At 42.2% G+C, this 18,395-nt stretch overlaps 1 protein-coding gene across 1 annotated transcript in view; it reads left to right on the forward strand.

The window, feature by feature from the left end:
• Positions 1–3,586: 3,586 nt before the first annotated feature.
• Positions 3,587–18,395, forward strand: part of LOC308314592 (plasma membrane calcium-transporting ATPase 1-like) — a gene marked incomplete at both ends in the record, with an annotated part of 28,544 nt that continues 13,735 nt past the window's right edge. Inside the window, 5 exons of the mRNA XM_080762222.1 lie at positions 3,587–3,803; positions 11,610–11,807; positions 14,235–14,492; positions 15,270–15,395; positions 17,065–17,280. Coding sequence (XP_080618348.1) covers positions 3,587–3,803; positions 11,610–11,807; positions 14,235–14,492; positions 15,270–15,395; positions 17,065–17,280 — 1,015 coding nt within the window. The remainder of the gene's footprint in view (positions 3,804–11,609; positions 11,808–14,234; positions 14,493–15,269; positions 15,396–17,064; positions 17,281–18,395) is intronic.

Here is an 18,395-nt window from a genome sequence, read left to right on the forward strand (position 1 = left end):
TTCAAGTTGAAATGTAAGTAATAAGCATGCAGATTGAATAATATATAATTCCTTTGCTGATCACATCAGTGACTTTCAGGTCAGATCCTTTTATTAATTGTATTATATTGTGTTTGTACCTTATCAGGCAAACAACAGGTCATTATCAAATGACCACCAAATGAGACAAAGGTCTCACTGGTGGTAGAAATGGTGCGCGAACCAAAACAAACCACATGTAAAATATCCATATAGCTATGACTTTATACCAATGAATCCCTCTTTTATACTTACTTTTTTCTCAATAAGAGCTAAAATAGCTGATTTACAAGCTCACAACAACAGTACATCACATCCCAAGGTGTGGGAAATAGAGACAGAATCCAAGCTGCAATATTGTTATTACTGTATATGAACAAATGCCATGGTGCAGAGAAGACTGTTCGCCTAAGTAATACCTGATTATGTGAATCACTGTCTTAGATTCTATAATAATCATGATGTCCTTTTGCTTACTCCACTGTTGTGGATTTGAAAAATGTGAAACACTGTATTTAATGATATTTCATTAATTGATCTAATGACCATGTTGTGTTGATTACACCCACTGACTAGTAACGTGACCCGTGGGTGTCTACTTAAGTGGGTGGATCACTGACATCTTGAGTTTGACCAGATGAAGAGCCTTGGCTCGAAACGTCGTCAATAAATTGGAGCATATGAGTTTGCGGGTTCCCTTCTCTTTTCATGCAGAGAAGACTGTTACCATGGTTAAACAAAAGGACTGACTTCATCATATTATTATGCCCAGTATATACTGTATATGTATAACATATGTCCTAGGCTAGTAGTTACACTGCAGTGGCCGCTGACAGTGGCTCTATAGAGCGTACACAGTACTGACAGTGGCTCTATAGAGTGTACACAGTACTGACAGTGGCTCTATAGAGTGTACACAGTACTGACAGTGGCTCTATAGAGTGTACACAGTACTGACAGTGGCTCTATAGAGCGTACACAGTAATGGCAGTACACAGTACACAGTGGCCCTATAGAGTGTACACAGTACTGATGTACTGGCAGCGGCTCTATAGAGTGTACACAGTACTGACAGTGGCTCTATAGAGCGTACACGGTACACAGTGAACAGTACACAGTGAACAGTACACAGTACACAGTACACAGTGGCTCTATAGAGTGTACACAGTACTGATGGCACAGATTGTCTAATTAGATTAAGCGAGAGCTTTCCCCGAGATAATCATTTAGCCAGCCCCTTTTTCCCTGCTGTGAATCCTCGCGGCGGTCGGTCGAGCCATGCACGCGTGTGTAACTGTGTATGTATGTATGTATCTGTGTGTTTGTGTGTGATTCTGTGTGTGTGCGCGCGTGCTGAAGGTCAAATCATATTTCCAAGAAAGAAGGAAAGAAAGAGAGAGAGCTATTCAGCCTCAACGCTGGTCACAGAGAGTATCGATCGATCCACATTGTCTGCTGTGGTGCTGCGAGGAGCTCAGCAGGGTCTATCTAGAGTTCTGTGAAAGATGCCGGCTTGTGTAAGCGGACTACTGGGCTACCGGTAATACCTCCTGTTGCTATAGAGGAGGGGAGTGAATGGGGGGAGTTTTTGTAAGTAGAACCTTTTTTTATTTTTAGTAGCAGCCAGCCATGAGGCATAATGTCAAAAGACGTCATTTGATTGTTGAAATGCATGCATACAGCCTCGATGTTCAGTGCATTGATTGTACTACAAGGGGAGATTGCACTGAAAAATGGTTATAACCTCACAGAGTTTTGCAATTGTCAAACTCAGGCCTGGATTGTAATGGGTGATTATTCTTGATTGCAGTTGGTTGAATTTGTTGCGGTTGGTTGAACTTTATACAGCATTAGAGATAAAAGCCTTTTAACTTCATCTACCTCCACCGCAGTCTGGGCAGGCCATTAGGCTCCATTTATTGTAAAGATGTCCAGTTCAAAGCACATGCACTTGTCATAATAATATTTCCACCCATCTGGACATAGTACACTACACACTTATGGAACAACGTGATATAGTACATAATTCAATTCAATCTTTATTACAGACTCACATACAAAGAAACATAAGACACAGTAAATAATGAAACAAATGAAAAATAGAAAAATGTTAAAATATACTACACATACATACATATACAGTACATATGCTCACAGCCTGTAGAGGCAGTTTCGCCAATGTCTCCAAATCATGGAAGAGAACCGATTAGAACTCTTCACAGGGTTGGTTAACATCCTGATGGCACAGTTGTCAGACTCCTCTAATCGACACATGAATACGTTTCTTAGAAGGGCTTGACAGGTAGGTACATTACGTTTCTTAGAAGGGCTTGACAGGTAGGCACCCCCAAGTTCACAAACAGCTGACTGGCACTGACTGTGCCATCTTGGTACCCTCACTAGTAACCGACCGTAATGCATCATTGTATGCAAACTTAAGTTTATGCATGCTACTCACATTGTAGTTACTGCACAGGTGAGCAGTATACAACGGTGTACGGTTACATAATATACCGCTAGTAAACATTTCAGAATTCCATTTTGGGGGTTTCAAGTCAAGTAACACTGCCTGCAAGCTGTTAATTTACTGTCGGGTTTGTTTAACTGTGCTGGCTTTACATATCTTAAATGTACTTGGCAGTTTGTTCGCTCCTAAGGCGTCACGTCACTTCATGTGTTGGTCATTGAGTTGGAGAAGCATGACAGGGTTGTCACAAACATGTTTCTCTCTTCAGTCGCGTTCACAGATGATTGATTGATTATTATGACTGATTGATTATTATGACTGATTGATTATTATGACAGGAATGAAGGAAAACTTGTTGATTTGTTTCCACTCCCATATTTTCATTTGAAAATATATAATATTTGAAAGCTTCAAAAATCCTCCTATTCCCAGCTTTTCGGGTTTGTGTGAAGAACACAAATTTGCGTGTGATTGGCTGATCACCCCATAGCGACGATTTGATTGGCTGAGCAAAGTAGTGAGGGCAGAAAAAGTGAAGACGTCAAAAGTGATTGGCCGGAATGACATTTTTGATGATTTGATTGGTTGAGCACGGAATGTGATGTGTGATGATAAGGTGTGGTTCTCCCGTTTCTCCACCTCCTGAACATCTGTTGTACCAACTCCATATATTGATAAGGATTTAAGCATGAGTTCAAGTCCGTTGCTCTCCCCAGGTTGGCGGAGGGTGTGTATAGAGCCCAGGATCACATTAGATAATTGACACAGGGGTGAAAAATGGGTTACAAAATCGTGGGATAAGAATTATGATAAAAAAAATGCCTGTGTACGTTCACTAATTGTATCTTTCATTCATGTCATTCCAGATGTGCCCTCTTAACTCCAAACGACACATGGCGGCACCCTCAGCAGTGAAGATGAGCGAGTGGGCATACAGGAACCAAAGGAAAGGAGATTTCTATGTGTGCACGTCGTCACGCTGCTGGGAGACAAGCGAGCTACACTCCTGAGGAATTACAGTGGGTTTTTTATATGGGAAATACTACAGGAACAGTTTGTCACTGAGTAGCGTCGTATCGTAGGAAGACAGAGGAGGAAGACATGGCCAGCATGAACAACTCTTTCCGTAACTCTTTACGAGGGTCCAGTAAACATGGCCGCTCGACGGAGGCCAATCACGATGCAGAGTTCAGCTGCTCACTCAAGGAACTCCGTTCCCTCATGGAGCTCAGAGGACTCGAGGGACAGGCGAGGATCGAGGAATGTTACGGAGACGTCAACGGACTGTGTACTAGGCTGAGAACATCACCTGTTGATGGTAAATATATGTATTATCGTGCAGTATGGAAATGTAAAGTGCCATTTGTTGATGACCTTTTAAAAAAAAAAATCCCAATAAGACGTGGAATGCATCGGTGTCACCTTAGCTTTTAACCACTTTAACCATTATTTAACCTAAAGCTCATAGCATGGCACATGAGCTCGCACTACGAGCTTGTAGATCTGCTATTTCTGAAAACACGCGAAAACGTGTACATATCTTGAATTGAATACACAGGCTTACAGTATATATTCCTTCACAGCAAACGTTTTGTCACTAATATCTTTGGTTCTGGGAGGGTACCTGGAACAACATTATTTTCAGATAGGGGTCGGCAGCCAATTACATACAGGTATACATTTTGGGGTCCTTGACATGAAATATTTTGAGATATAGAAATATTTCTGAAAACTTTGTAGAATCTGGTCTCAGGTCTTAATGGATTAACCGAGTGTTAAATAAATACTAAGCATTTTATTAGGGTTGTCCCAATCCAATCACGTGATCGGAAATGCTTGACAAGTGATTCCCTCTTGTCAAGAAAAGCTGTGTTTGGCACCTCTCATGGGAGATGCTGTGCTCCAGTGGTTAGCACTGTTGCCTCCCAGCCAAAAGATCCTGCATGGGCTTGAACCCATCTGGGGCATTTCTGTGTGGAGCTCAGTTTACCTGTTTTTCTGAAAAACCCATGTTTCTACAGTATATCGTTCTCAAACATTTTCATGTCAAGTACCCCCCAAAAATATATGTAATTGACCGCCGACTTCCATCTGAAAATGTGTAGTTCCAGGAACCCCCCAGAAGCAAGGATTTGAGTTAAAAACGTTTGCTGTATTCAAAGATTTGCACCACATTTTTCAAAAATAGCAGACCTACAAGCTCATAGCGCGGCACCCATGAGCTTCTACAAGCTATGAGCTTGTAGATCTGCTATTTTTCAATAGCTAAAGTATATCATAATGCTTAAAACACCAAAAGGGGTCCCCACCCAAAATGGGTTATAGTAGCTTTACTCGGCTAGTTTTCTCCCACACCAAAAATAGCTGTGCTCCGATCGATTACAAAAAAGTAAATCAAAAAAGTAAATCAGATATATACGTAGTATAATATCGTTGTAACAGGCCTAAACATTGTCCCTTTCCTCCCCACGCACACAGGAACAGTTCTGACGTAGGTTTTGACATGTCATAAGTGTACGCACAAGATCGTTTTCGTTATCGACCGATCGTGAGAAAAACAATCAGTGATCGGGATCGGTCCCAAAACCCTGATGGGAGCACCACTAAGCACAAAGACGTGCATGTTAGGGACAGCGGTCTCTGGTTGCAGCTCAGTCACTCACTGCCCATACTGCTCCTAATAGTTAGGACGGGTTACGCATGCAGTGGAGCCCTTTTTAGTACAATATACGCTTCATGTGACCGCCACGCTCTGACTGTAGGACCCGTTCGAAACATATCAAAATAACGGTAGTGGGTCGCACACACCAAGACTTCAGTTCAAAATATTTCTGTCCTGTTCAAAGATGAAATAAATATCTTGAACTGAAGTCTTGTTGTGTGCGACCCACAGGGTACAATATATGCAAAATGTATGAAACAAATAAACATGAAAGATTTGGGTCAGCTCCGCAGGGGAGACGAAAAGTAGAAAGACAGAAATGTCTCTATTGATGTTCAGAATCCCACAAGCTCAGAAAACAAGCAGTGACATGATAAGTAGTGACACACAGACAGAACAGGGACAAGCAGGACGTTGCAGGGCATGGGGCACGTACCACTCTGCCTATGGGTTCTATTGCCAAATGTATAAATATGCATAGGCCTACTATTAATAGAATATGTCGCGTATGGTTAGGAGCTTATACATCTGAACGATCAGATCGTTTGGTATTAGAAGAACCGAGTGCAAGGTGACCTAAAGGCATGGATGTCATTTTGTACAGTTTCACACAGTACTGTATGTGTATATGACCTGCCTGAGGAGTCAGATGTCCCTGAGATGTAATGTATGTCCATCATGTAGCCTGAAAGAGACCTATGGTTTTATGGGCATAGAAAGGGGCGGAGCAACTTCCTATAGGACTTCCTATTGGTTCGCCAACCCGCTGTTTCCCAAACAGTGGGTCGGGGACCATGTTGTGGGTCACCGACCAATTTTTATGGGTCACGAGCTCGAGTAAAACTCCCATTTTCTTTTACCTAAAAAATATAAATATTTCAAAAGATATATATAATTATGAAATTTTAAAGAATTGTATACATTTGAAAACAACCGAACAAACCTAAATCTAAGAAATTCCATGAATAAAACATAATTAACAATAATAATTAAGAAGTAGTGGAAAATAGCCGATCTACAAGCCCACAGCGTGAAGCGACCCGTTGTGAGCTTGTAGATCTGCTATTTTCACTAGTTTGGGTCCCCGACCGGGCAAACGTCTATAAATCTCTCTTTTGGTGCTAAAACGTTTTCTATACTGCACCAACCTGTATGTGCCCACCTTGCCCTCGCAGGAAGAGAATGGGATCAGATCCGTACAGATCAGATCACATCCTGGCGTCCTGCCTGATGGAAGGCAGGAGGCTCCTCTCACCTGTGAAATTTCCAGCCTCAGCCAATTGATTGCCATGGCAACCCCACACCTGCCAATAGATTACTTAACCAGTCCACTTTTCACAGTCAGTTTGCACTCTGGTTCTGACACAGGCAGACAGATACAGAGATCTCCATGTGGGACACAGTCACAGACAGTTAAAATGGGTTCTATGACAGACAGACAGTTAAAATGGGTGCTATGACAATGGGTATTGCATACTACAGAGATCTCCATATACAGGATGAAACCAGAAAAAGCACTGAGACTTGTTTACATCAGGGTCCTCCATTTTCAATTGATCAGAACATTTAAAGACGTACAAATATACACTTCTATGAAAAAAATGGAAATCATCATATATACAGTTAATGAAAGTAAAAAAGGGAAAAACATGTACAGTAGGCCTATGGCAAAAAGGGGGGGGGGGGACTTTGATCTTTTTTGACAGTGTCCAGTTTCGAATTGCAGCCGTCCGTATAGGTACAGTACAGTTTTGAAGGAGTCTAGGGATTCCAACCACTGCAGATATGCAGATACACTAGTAATATTTCATTAACACACTCTACCATACAGATTGGTTAAGACAATGAATTAATTAGGCTACCATGATAATTATAGCTTTGATGTGTTAGCAGCACCGTCCAAATAGAGCCAGATAAGATGTCAATCACTAGTTTGCTAAAGTTACAAACTCTGACTAAATAGACGTGTTCAAATGTTCTGGCATCTGTTGACTGTAGTAGTGTGGTAATTAAAGGCCACCCGGAAATTAAACAAAATGCTATTTGAATCAGGTTTGGTTATCAACGACAACGAGGGCATGAAATTAATTTGTGGAATCTTTGCATTTTTAATGCATTTTAAATTGCGAGCTTAGGTGAGTCATTGAGCTACTGTAGGTCGTTCTTGTATATGATTGAATGCTATGAATTATTCAATCTTCACAGCATAGTGAAGAGTCTTGTGTCTGAACTTACCATCTGTACTTTTATTGATGCACTAAAGTTGATGATCACGACTAAAGAACAGCACTAATTCCTGGTTCATACAGTTTAAGCCATATTTATTGTTGCTACAGTATAGGTTGGGGCAGAGGTGTTGATCCTTAGATTTGTTTTAAGGTCCTTTTAACCCATTTAGGACTGAGGAATTATCTGTATTCCTCAGTCCCACCAAAAGGGGTTCCCGTCCAGAATGGGTTTAAAAAAACACATAACACAACACAACAGCTCATTTATTGTGTTATATTTGAGAACCCCCTTGAAAATGTGTTGCTGCCTGCAACTCAATGGGCTTATCCTCTGGTGAAATGTCAAATAAATGTATTGGTTTTACAGAGAAAATTGGGTGCTAGCAGCTTGGGTGCTCTAGATTTGTAGCCTGAATGTGAAAATAAATTCATAGTCTTTGGAATGAAACCTCATTTAGTCACCTGGCATGTTTTAGTGTTAGTCTCGTTTTAGTCTCGTTTTAGTGGTTGCATGCTGAAAATAGCCGATCTGCTCACAACACGTAGCGTGTTGTGAGCTTGTAGATCGGCTATTTTCAGCATGCAACCACTTGTGTAAAATGACTTATACTAGTTCTCTTGTCCACTAGTCCCTTCCTAACATTTTAGTGTAGTTTTTATTTGTTGACGAAATTGTTAATATATTTAGTCTTAGTTTTAGTCATCATAGCTTAGTTTTCATTTAGTTTCCATTTAGTTTTCGCCAGTGAAAAAAGGTAGTCGACGAAAAAAATTCGTCTTAGTTTTAGTCGACGAAATCAACACTGCGTGAATGGCACATCGAGTGGCAAAGCAACATGCAAAGTGAGTTTAACATTGTTTAACGTTGTTTAATGCAATCAGATATGACTTTTCTGTTTGGATGTATGGGCCGTCAAGGCCAGGAAGTAGTTATTTGCCACACAGTAGGCATTCCTGCATAACTTCCTGGTTTAATGATGATGTCACGCGCATACCCTCCATTAGTCAATTTATCTTCACTTGAAAAACAAGTCTCCCAAACTTCCCCCTACAGCGGGATAGTGACGCACTCAGTCTTCTGACATTTGCCTATCCATTACTTATTTATCCAGCATGGCCTCCATCACATGCACTCAATAAACACAGTTAGTATTTCCTCTCGTCCTGTTTCTTCCCCACCTGCTGCTGTCGAGACTGAAAAAGAGCCTTAAAATGTCACCAGCAGCTTGCCTGCAAACAGTGGTGGAAAGTAACTAAGTGCTTTAACATAAGTACTGTACTTAAGTATACAATTTTGAGGTATATCCAATTTCCAGTACTTGTTCTACTCTCAGAGCCAACATTTTTACTTTTACTCCACTACAAATATTTGAAAACTTTAGTTACTATACTGTAGTTACTTTGGAGATTTTAATTTTGATTGGAAAACATACATTAACCAATTCAACCCTATACATTTCGGCCATTTGAAAATAGACGATCTACAAGCTCACAATGTGTCGCGTTACTTGCGACGCATTGTGAGCTTGTAGATCGGCTATTTTCTATAGATTTTGTACACATTTTGAACTTGTGAAATGGGACATTCTGCAATATGAGTACTTTAACTTTTAGTACTTAAAGTACATTTTGAATTCCGTACTTTTACTTGTTAACGAAGTACTTCTAAATTGCAGTGTTGGTGTGTTACTTAAGTCAAACAATTGAGTACTTTTTCCACCACTGCCCTGCATACAGCAGGAAAATGCACTGGACTGACAGCCACAGACGTGCGGGGCAGACAGTGCAAAACACAACGTTATATCTCAGTTGTGACAGCCGGCGGCAGATTGATTCACATTAATCCCACTCACCTTAAACCGTCAAGCATCGGCAGTTGATTGATCGGTTGTGGACTAAATCTGTCGCGCTTGTGTAACACATTTTCACGACAGTTGTCCTTTAGGGGGTTCCAGGTGGTCCCCAGCTAAATGATGGAGAGTTGATAACCAAATGGACCCTTATTACTGTAGATCTTTAACTCTTGAGAGTTAAAAGGTTACACAATTAGAGAATGTTGAAGAATTGCTATTTTGATCGAACGTTTGCCTGTTACTGTATCTCTCCTAACAAAATGTTTTCCGATAACAAAAACTTCTAAGTTTGGGGAGGATATCATCCTTCGATTGCCCTCGAGATCTGCGACACAAGCTGCTTCCACTGGTCGTGACCCTTTTCTATTCAGGGGAGGTCCGTTAGCCTTTGACCTTGCAGGGCCTCACTACAAGGCAGTAGTCTCGTGACCCTGATGGGGGAGGCATACGGGTGCCACACCTTGCCCAAGGGTGACCCGGAACTATATGTAAGGCAGGGGCGTTCAGCTCCCTGAGGCTTTATATACGAGCCCACATACCTATAACCCATTCTGACCGGGCACCCGTTTTGGTGTTAGCATCATGTTATGCTTTAGCTATTGAAAAATAGCAGATCTACAAGCTCATAGCGCGCCACCGAGTGGCGCGCTACGAGCTTGTAGGTCTGCTATTTTTTTTAAATCGAAGAACGACTGACATTTTTAGAATCTGATCTCGGGTCAGAATGGGTTCATCAGACCAGTGTGTGTCCCGTGGAAACCTCGTATGAATCTGATCTCAGGTCAGAATGGGATAAAGGAGGGAGGATAAATCCCATCGGTGGTCCGTGGCTCAAATTCAGAATAAAGAATGAAAACCACTGCTTTAGCCTATGGGCTGAATGAATTAGGAGAAGTCGCTCATTGTACTGCCTGCGAGGCACTCTCACCACTGGGTTGGAAATGGAAGCTTTATAGGGTGTCAGAAGGAGATGCGTTGCTTAGAGGGATTTAGCATATATAAGCATGCCGCTGAGCCATCTCAGTGGGTCAGTTCAAGCACAGGACTTTGGTTGTAACCTACATTTGGCCAGTAAAATCCTCACTGCATGAGCTGCACATGTTTAGAAACATGCTCGTGTTTATCCAACGCTTTGGGTGGAGAGCAGTGACTAAAACTAAGACGAAAAATGTCCGTCGACTACCTTTTTCCACTGACGAAAACTAAATGGAAACTACATGAAAACTATGATAAATATGTATATTGACAATTTCGTCAAAAAATAAAAACTAGACTAAAATGTTAGGAAGGGACTAGTGGACAAGAGATCCAGTATAAGCCATTTTACAGTTGTTGCATGCTGAAAATAGTCGATCTACAAGCTCACAACGCGTCGCAGTGCGACGTGTTGTGAGCTTGTATATGTATATCGGCTATTTTCAGCAAGTGTAAAATCAGTCAAGGCCCACCAAAATACATTTTAGCCGACTAAATCACCTGTAGATTTAGCCCACTAAAATCTCATGACATTTAGTCGACTAAAACTAAACTAACACCAACACATTCCAGTTGACTAAAATGTGACTAAAACTAAGTGAGAACTATTCAAGAGACTATGACTGAAACTAAAATAGACGTATATTAGTGATCCAGTGAGGAGTGTACTGTAGTAGTCATGCCTTGATGGTCAGTTCGGATTGACGCTGGGTGACATTTTGGTGCTATCCTACATAAGTAGGGAACTACCGAACTAGGGATGCACCGAATGGGAAATTCTCGGCCGAAACCAAAATACAGAATATAGGAAACAGTTTGACGAAAACCGAATAGCTGAATATGATTAACACAATGAGGGCGCTGTGGGTGCCGGTGATTTCAGGCTATTCCACTATGACTCGCATAGCAACATTCAGCACACAATGAGCTAGCAAGACATAATTTACCTTCAGTATTCAAGGTTAAAGGTTTTTCTTTTGTCACTTACCGTACAGCTGTGGGTGGCAACACTGACTGCAGCTCAGTGAAATGATTCTATACTTAGTGCAGTTGCTACTCTGTGGTTGCTTTGTAGGCCAGGATCAGTGTTTAAATAATTTAATTAATTGAAATAGTGTAGTAATCTAAAGAAGGCAGCAGGAAAGTAATGGAACTGCCTGGTGTTGGAAAAACTCTGGACTCTACTGTATACATTGACTGTACTTTAAAATGTGCTATACCTGCATTAACCCATCGTTTGATTAAACATGGAGACAGCATGAACGATTTGATAACACACACACACACACACACACACACACACACACACACACACAGTGTATATGAAACCAATCTACAGGCATAATAAGAATGTGTTGATTATTTTGATTATGATCATTCATTATTCCTTTGATTCTCTCGTTTAGGCTTAGACGGCAGTTCTGAGGACATCGAGCGAAGGAAAGAAGAATATGGAAAGAACCTTATACCTCCCAAAAAGCCAAAAACCTTTCTTCAGTTAGTGTGGGAAGCATTGCAAGATGTGACACTGATCATCCTTGAGGTGGCAGCCATAATATCACTAGGCCTTTCTTTTTATAGACCTCCAGATGCCGACAGAGAAAGTAAGTTGACAGCCATTTATTTTTCCCACTTTTCTATTCTGTATAATATATGTGACTAAATTTGACCGAGGGACTGCCATTGGATTTTTTAGATTTTTTGTTTTTTCATGTCATATGAAAGCAGGGAATCATAGCTTCAAATTGACATATTGCAGCAGTGCATGTTTGACCGCATGTGACGTCCGACCGTTGTTTCCGCATGTCGGTCCGTTGGTGTGTCTAATCTGTGTGTGCATACCCTATATGTAAGATAGAAATAGAATTGCTCCATATGGATTTTAAAATATATTATGCTTTTAGTACACAGGGTTTGACCTTCCTACAAACCACAGCAAAAAATAGAGGGAACTGGCTACTACTAGAGTGGTAGAACACCTGCAGCAGCTTTTTGCACACATTGACGGACCTGAGCTTCTTCCGGAAGAACAGCTTGCACTGTCTCTGACTGTAGATAGTCTCAGTCCAGTGAATTGTTCATTTGTGTCTACCATCTCCACCTCATCTCCCGATGGTGATGGGAGTTGGGGGACTGTTCTTGCTTTGCTGCCTGCTAGTCTACCACCAGCTCCTTATTGGTCTCTCCAATGTGGAGCTGCATGGGGGAGAATGTTGTCGCACCACTTATAGCTTATAGCTCCCGACCAAGGCTCTGTCTTCCTTCTCATCTGTGATGCAGCCGACACTGGAGGATTCATCAGAGAACTTCTTTAGCTGGCACATATCCCAGTTGAAGTGCAAGTCGGAGATGTAGAGGTGATTGGGGAACACTTCCTTTGGGAACGTCAGTGTTGCTCACCAGCACGTCTGCCCTGCGGTGTGACATGTGTGAGGTGTGAATGGATGCTGCTGCTGCCGAGTGTGGTTTTGGGGATTAGCTGTTCACAGACGGACAGGACAGACAAACGGACATAATGTCCTGCCTTCTGCCTTTGGCAGTCCGGCCTTGTGGAGATAATAACAATCTAGATTAGAAATACAAATGGCAGAAGCATCCAGCCTGGCTGAGGCTGTACTGCACATGCTCAGTTATGACTAGTTGTAGTCTTCCCTCTTTTATTTTTGTACAAAAAACTGCATTCATCCGTAACTAATCATGCGTGTTTTGCTCACACTGGTACTTGCACTGTAAATAGAATAGATATGTACTTGATGTATGCATATCTTACTTCACTGCACTAGAATTAGCATTAGCAGCACCTATAATTCTGCCATTCCCCATAGCTGCTAATAGGTTTTTAAAATGCACAGTTTAGGCATTTAGCAGATGCTCTTAATCCAAAGCGATTTACAGTAAGCAAGAACAACACATGGTAATGCATCAAACACATAAAAAATTGTCACCAAGAATCATAAGGAAGCTAATAGTAGAATATCTGTACAATGATACTATGAGTATCTAAATGACATAAGTTGAGCCTTATTTGCATACGGCTGGACGTTGTTGAGGCTATAGGGCAGTGCTACGGCAAGTGCTATGAGTCTTAAGAAGAGGTGGGTTTTCAGACTACGGCGGAAGGTTGGGAGTTAATCTGCAGTTCTGGGAAGTTCATTCCATAGTTTTGGAGACAGAAGGGAGAAGAGTGTGTGTGGGACGTGCATTGTGGAGCGTTGATGAGCGTTGTTTTAGTGAATGTTCTGCCAGCCTCCCTGTGTTGGCTGGTCTGAGCGCGTGGGAGGGGTTGTTGTAGGGTCCGATCAGACTTTGAAGATATGGGGGTGCCATACCTTTGGTTGCTTTGCATTGGCCAGCAACAGAGGTTTGTACTCTGTGTGAGCAGCAACCAGGAGCCAAAGGAGGGAGCGGAGAAGGGGGGACATGTGAGAATGTTGGATGGTTGAAGACCAAGCGTGCTGCGGCATTCTGGATGTGCTGGTAGGCCAGTACGGGGGATAGAGTGTGTGTCTTACTGGTACTTTTTTACCAAAAGTCTTACCTATCTTATACCGGTATTTCATTTAATTTTCTTTTCTTTTTTCTTTTTCATAACAATCCAGTATTATCTCTATTATCTTGTTTAATATTGTTATTGTTGTTAAAAAATATGAAGAACAGGGCTATTGATATGCAAAGGATATACAGACATACTGTACATGTATGTATGTATGTACAGAGATCCCTGGAACTTATAGCTGTATCAATATGTGTGTGTGTGTGTGTGTGTGTGTGTGTGTGTGTGTGTGTGTGTGTGTGTGTGTGTGTGTGTGTGTGTGTGTGTGTGCGCGCGCGCGACAGCGCGTGCATGTATCGTATGAGCACGAGCAGCATCACACACACACACACACACACACACACACACACACAGGCCAGGGAAGAGGGCTAGTACGTAGTACGTATAATTGCACCGCTCAGTTCACACAGGTGTGATTTTATTTATTTATTTTTATTATGTTTTAAATGTTTAAATGAAACGTCACTTTCTCTCCCAGACTGTGGAAAGATGGCGGCCGGGGTAGAAGACGAGAGCGAGGCCGACACCGGCTGGATCGAGGGCGCCGCCATCTTACTGTCGGTGGTCTGCGTGGTTCTGGTGACCGCCTTCAACGACTGGAGCAAAGAGAAGCAGTTCCGTGGCCTCCAGAGTCGCATCGAACAGGAGCAGAAGTTCACCGTGGTTCGCGGCGGTCAAGTCGTCCAGATCGCCGTGTCAGACATCGTAGTTGGCGACATTGCACAAGTCAAATATGGTGAATGACGTTTGCTTCATGTATCTGTAAATTGTGCGAGTGAGAAATCGAGTGAGAATTTTTTTGCTAACGCTGACAATGTCTATCTCTCGCCAGAAACGTTAATATTCTAATCACGATGCCGTGAAAAAGTCACAAATCAGATCCGAACTTTGTTTGGATGATCAAAGCCATGCATGGACAGCGCTCGTAGTTTCTGTATACCTGTCCATTCAAACTCTAGACAGGCCTGCCCAAAAGTTACTAGTGCAGCCGCGCCCGGTAGACGGCAAAAACTGGCGTTCTCAACAGGCCCACCTGTCCATTCAAACTCTAGACGGGCCTGCCCCAAAGTTATTAGTGCAGCCGCAGCCGACCGAAAACTAGAGTTCTCAACAGGCCCGAAAATTAAGGCCCGGCCCTACCTGGGCCCTCATCAAACCCTGGCTGTACACTCAAGAGAATGTCCCCGCTACCACACTTAGATCTCCATATGCTGTATGGAGCTTACCTGTATGGCCAGTACAGAATTCATTCCATGTTGGTCTGACACCCCCATGCCAAAGCGCCAGCACTCGCCCAGCAGTCTGCCGTCAACGAGGTGGATGTGTGCAATATGTCGCGTGGGCACGGCTGCACGAATAACTAGGCCTGTCTAGAGTTTGAATGGACAGGTATATGTCAAAAGGGAGACCTCGTGAAGTCGCTTCTCACCCTCAGGCGTCTTACTGGTATAATGTGTGTGTGCATGCGTGCGTAATGTACATCATTTGTGCTTCTTTGCCTATGTGGTTTCAGGTGACCTTATGCCTGCTGATGGAGTGCTCATTCAAGGGAATGACTTGAAGATTGATGAAAGCTCACTTACTGGTGAATCAGAACATGTCAAGAAGACCTTGGACAAAGACCCGATGTTGCTGTCAGGTAATTCACTCCTCCCCCGGTGTGTTGCTATACTCTCTCTGTGTCGCTGATGTCTCCCAGGCCAGCATTGCTTGCACTGTGCTCTCTCTGGCTGACACTGGTCGTGTGAAGTTACAAGACAAAATATGATAATAACAAACCATTTATTTATTTTTTGGCATTGAACATTGGAACCTTGATATGATCAAAATTAAATTCCCGATTGAATTTCCGAAAATTGCACAGGGCAGATACAGTATGACCACGTAAATATACAAATAAATTACTGATATATTTAATAAATGTATATATATTTTTTAGCAGATTAGTAGAACATCAAGTTTTACAGACAATTTGCCCTAATATTTTATTAATTGCTTCTCTGTTCACTGGCTTATTTTCCTACGGTCTTCAATGTGCCAATGTTTATCCAAAAGTTTAGAAAGTATTGTGTCCACTCGGTTGATCTCGTTTATGAATTAAAACAGTGTTTTTTGATTATTTTCAGTCTGGCTTCCATAGCACAGCACAACTTTATTAAAGGTCATACCGCTGATTCTGGGAACTGCTCAATTTTAATCCTCCTAGATCTTAGCTCAGCATTTGATTTTGTTGATCATTCTATTTTAATCAAATGCCTGGAAAAATGGGTTTGGCATCAGCGACTGTCCCCCAGGTGGTGTGTGCATGCTTCCCCTGGGTCATATTATCGCTATTCACAACAGCCATGCACAACATCCATTTCCATTGTTAGGCAGGTTGAGGAGGGAGGATGTGTTTTGTTGTCCGATCGTGTATGGACGTGTATCGACGCAAAAATAAGAAGCTATTGGAAGCTATTTTTTTATATATATATATCTTTTTTTTTATATATATGTTTATTTATTAGGGAACTACAGTATAGTATACACACACATATGTTCTTCTCATCCTTACATTGTAGCGTCCCTTTGTTTTTTTAAGACAGACAAATTATAAATCACCTACATTCAATTCAACAATAAAGCACGTACGAAACAGGCACATTATGTTTAATCAAACAAAATGTTTACCTCCTCAGTGTTTGGGTCGGGACATGTTCTGTGTCGGGACATGTTCTGGGTCGGGACATGTTCTGTTGGGTCGGGACATGTTCTGTGTCTGAGTCTGCGTGCAGTAGGTGTGCCCTGCATGCTCCAGTGAAATTGTACTGCTGAGAAAGATTAGTTAATTTGTGTCGGATAAGGGCTTATTGGTGGGTTTTTCCCGCTAGATATTAAGGCCTGTTTAGGGTGTGTTTTAGCGGTGGTTTCGCCTGGAAGGCTCTATGGAAACTCTTGAACGAAGTTGAACGTGAGAAAGTGACGTTCACACACGTCAGAAATGAACGCGTTCACAATGACGTTCATCAAGCAGAAATACAGTACGTTCAGTTCACATTCACCCAAAACATGAACGTGTTTGTGCCTTTGAGTCCCACGTTGGCAGCTTGTTGTCAAACAATGCTAAGATTTCGGTCCAACTCGTTGTTCATCCCAGATGATTCAACCTTAGAAAGAAAGAAAGAAAAAAAAAAAGAAAGATTCTTTCTATTTCTTCACTGGTTGTCGTGAGATTCAGAAATGATTTGTCACCTAGGCTCTGGAGTGCACTAATTGAGGCGCACTCAGTCACTCAGTCACTCACTGTCGACCTTTCTCTCACCATGCAGGCACCCATGTCATGGAAGGCTCTGGTAAAGTCCTGGTGACGGCAGTGGGCGTCAACTCTCAAACAGGAATCATCTTCACCCTCCTGGGTGCCGGTAGTGACGACGACGACGAAGGCGACGAGTCCGAGAAGGAGAAGAAGAAAAAGGAGAAGGAAGAAAAGAAGAAGGAGAAGGAAAGGATAAAGAAAGAAAAGAAAGACAAGAAAGACAAGAAAAGTAGGTGCCAAACAAGCTTCATGACCAGTGTTGGGTATCGTTACTTTCTAAAGTCACTTCGTTAGGTTACCTGATTACTGCCATTAAAATATTGTAACGACCCTGCGAAAGACCCGGCCGTAACTTGCTCCTCTAAGTGAGCTAGCTCTCTTGTTGCTTGCCTTGTCTACTGAGTTGGAGGCCGGGGTTCGACTCCAGCTCAGGGTGTTAAACATTACATTGGTGTCAGAAGGGAACGAGGACCCCTGGAGCGTAGGGCGCGTGGGACGTGATGGGACTGGAGGAGTGAAAAGAGAAGCACGGGGCGCGCTTCAGAAAGGAGGGGGTAGTGTAACGACCCCGGCGAAAGACCCGGCCGTAACTTGCTCCTCCAAGCGAGCTAGCTCTCTTGCTTGCCTTGTCTACTGAGTTGGAGGCCGGGGTTCGACTCCAGCTCAGGGTGTTAAAACGTTACAATATATAAGCATAATGGGTCACTGATTTCCGTGTACATCTGTGGCGGTGGCGGTGTCGCTGCGGTGTCGCTCCTTTGTGGCAACAGAAAAAAAAGGGAAATATAGGTCTTAAATGTAACTAGTAATGCCATTGCTTTTGGGAAAGGTAACTAGGTAGCAGAAGAAAAAAAAAACGGATATGTGACACGTTATTAGCTTGTAGATCTGTTGTGTAGTAAGTGTAATCGGTGTGCCATGGAGCATGAGTCAAGCTCAAGGTGTTATGTAAATGCTATTGAGATTATTTTTTTTACATGAATCCATTAAATGTCAATTGTCACAGTGACAGGTTATTTGTAGCTGCAAATCTATGAAATCGGTTTTAATGAACACATATCACGACCAAAGTCTCTTCAAGAATCATGAAGTGACAGTTCTGGGTCATGCATTGCATAAGCATTGTGGGTGAATATAAAAATCTATCTTCCAGTTGTGCCAGTTTTAATATTGTTTTCATGGTATAATGTTTGGTTGAAAATGTTTATATCGTCCACAGATGGTAGACTTACAAAATAGCTTTTCCTCTTTTATATTATTTTATTGAAAGATTAAAGTTTTAACAAAACAGCATATCAGGGCCCAGACGGTTAGCTCAACTGTCTGGGGCCCCCTGGCTGCCAA

The sequence above is a fragment of the Protomyctophum bolini genome (assembly GCF_963924005.1).
Source record: "Protomyctophum bolini genome assembly, chromosome: 4".
Classification (NCBI taxonomy): Eukaryota; Metazoa; Chordata; class Actinopteri; order Myctophiformes; family Myctophidae; genus Protomyctophum; species Protomyctophum bolini.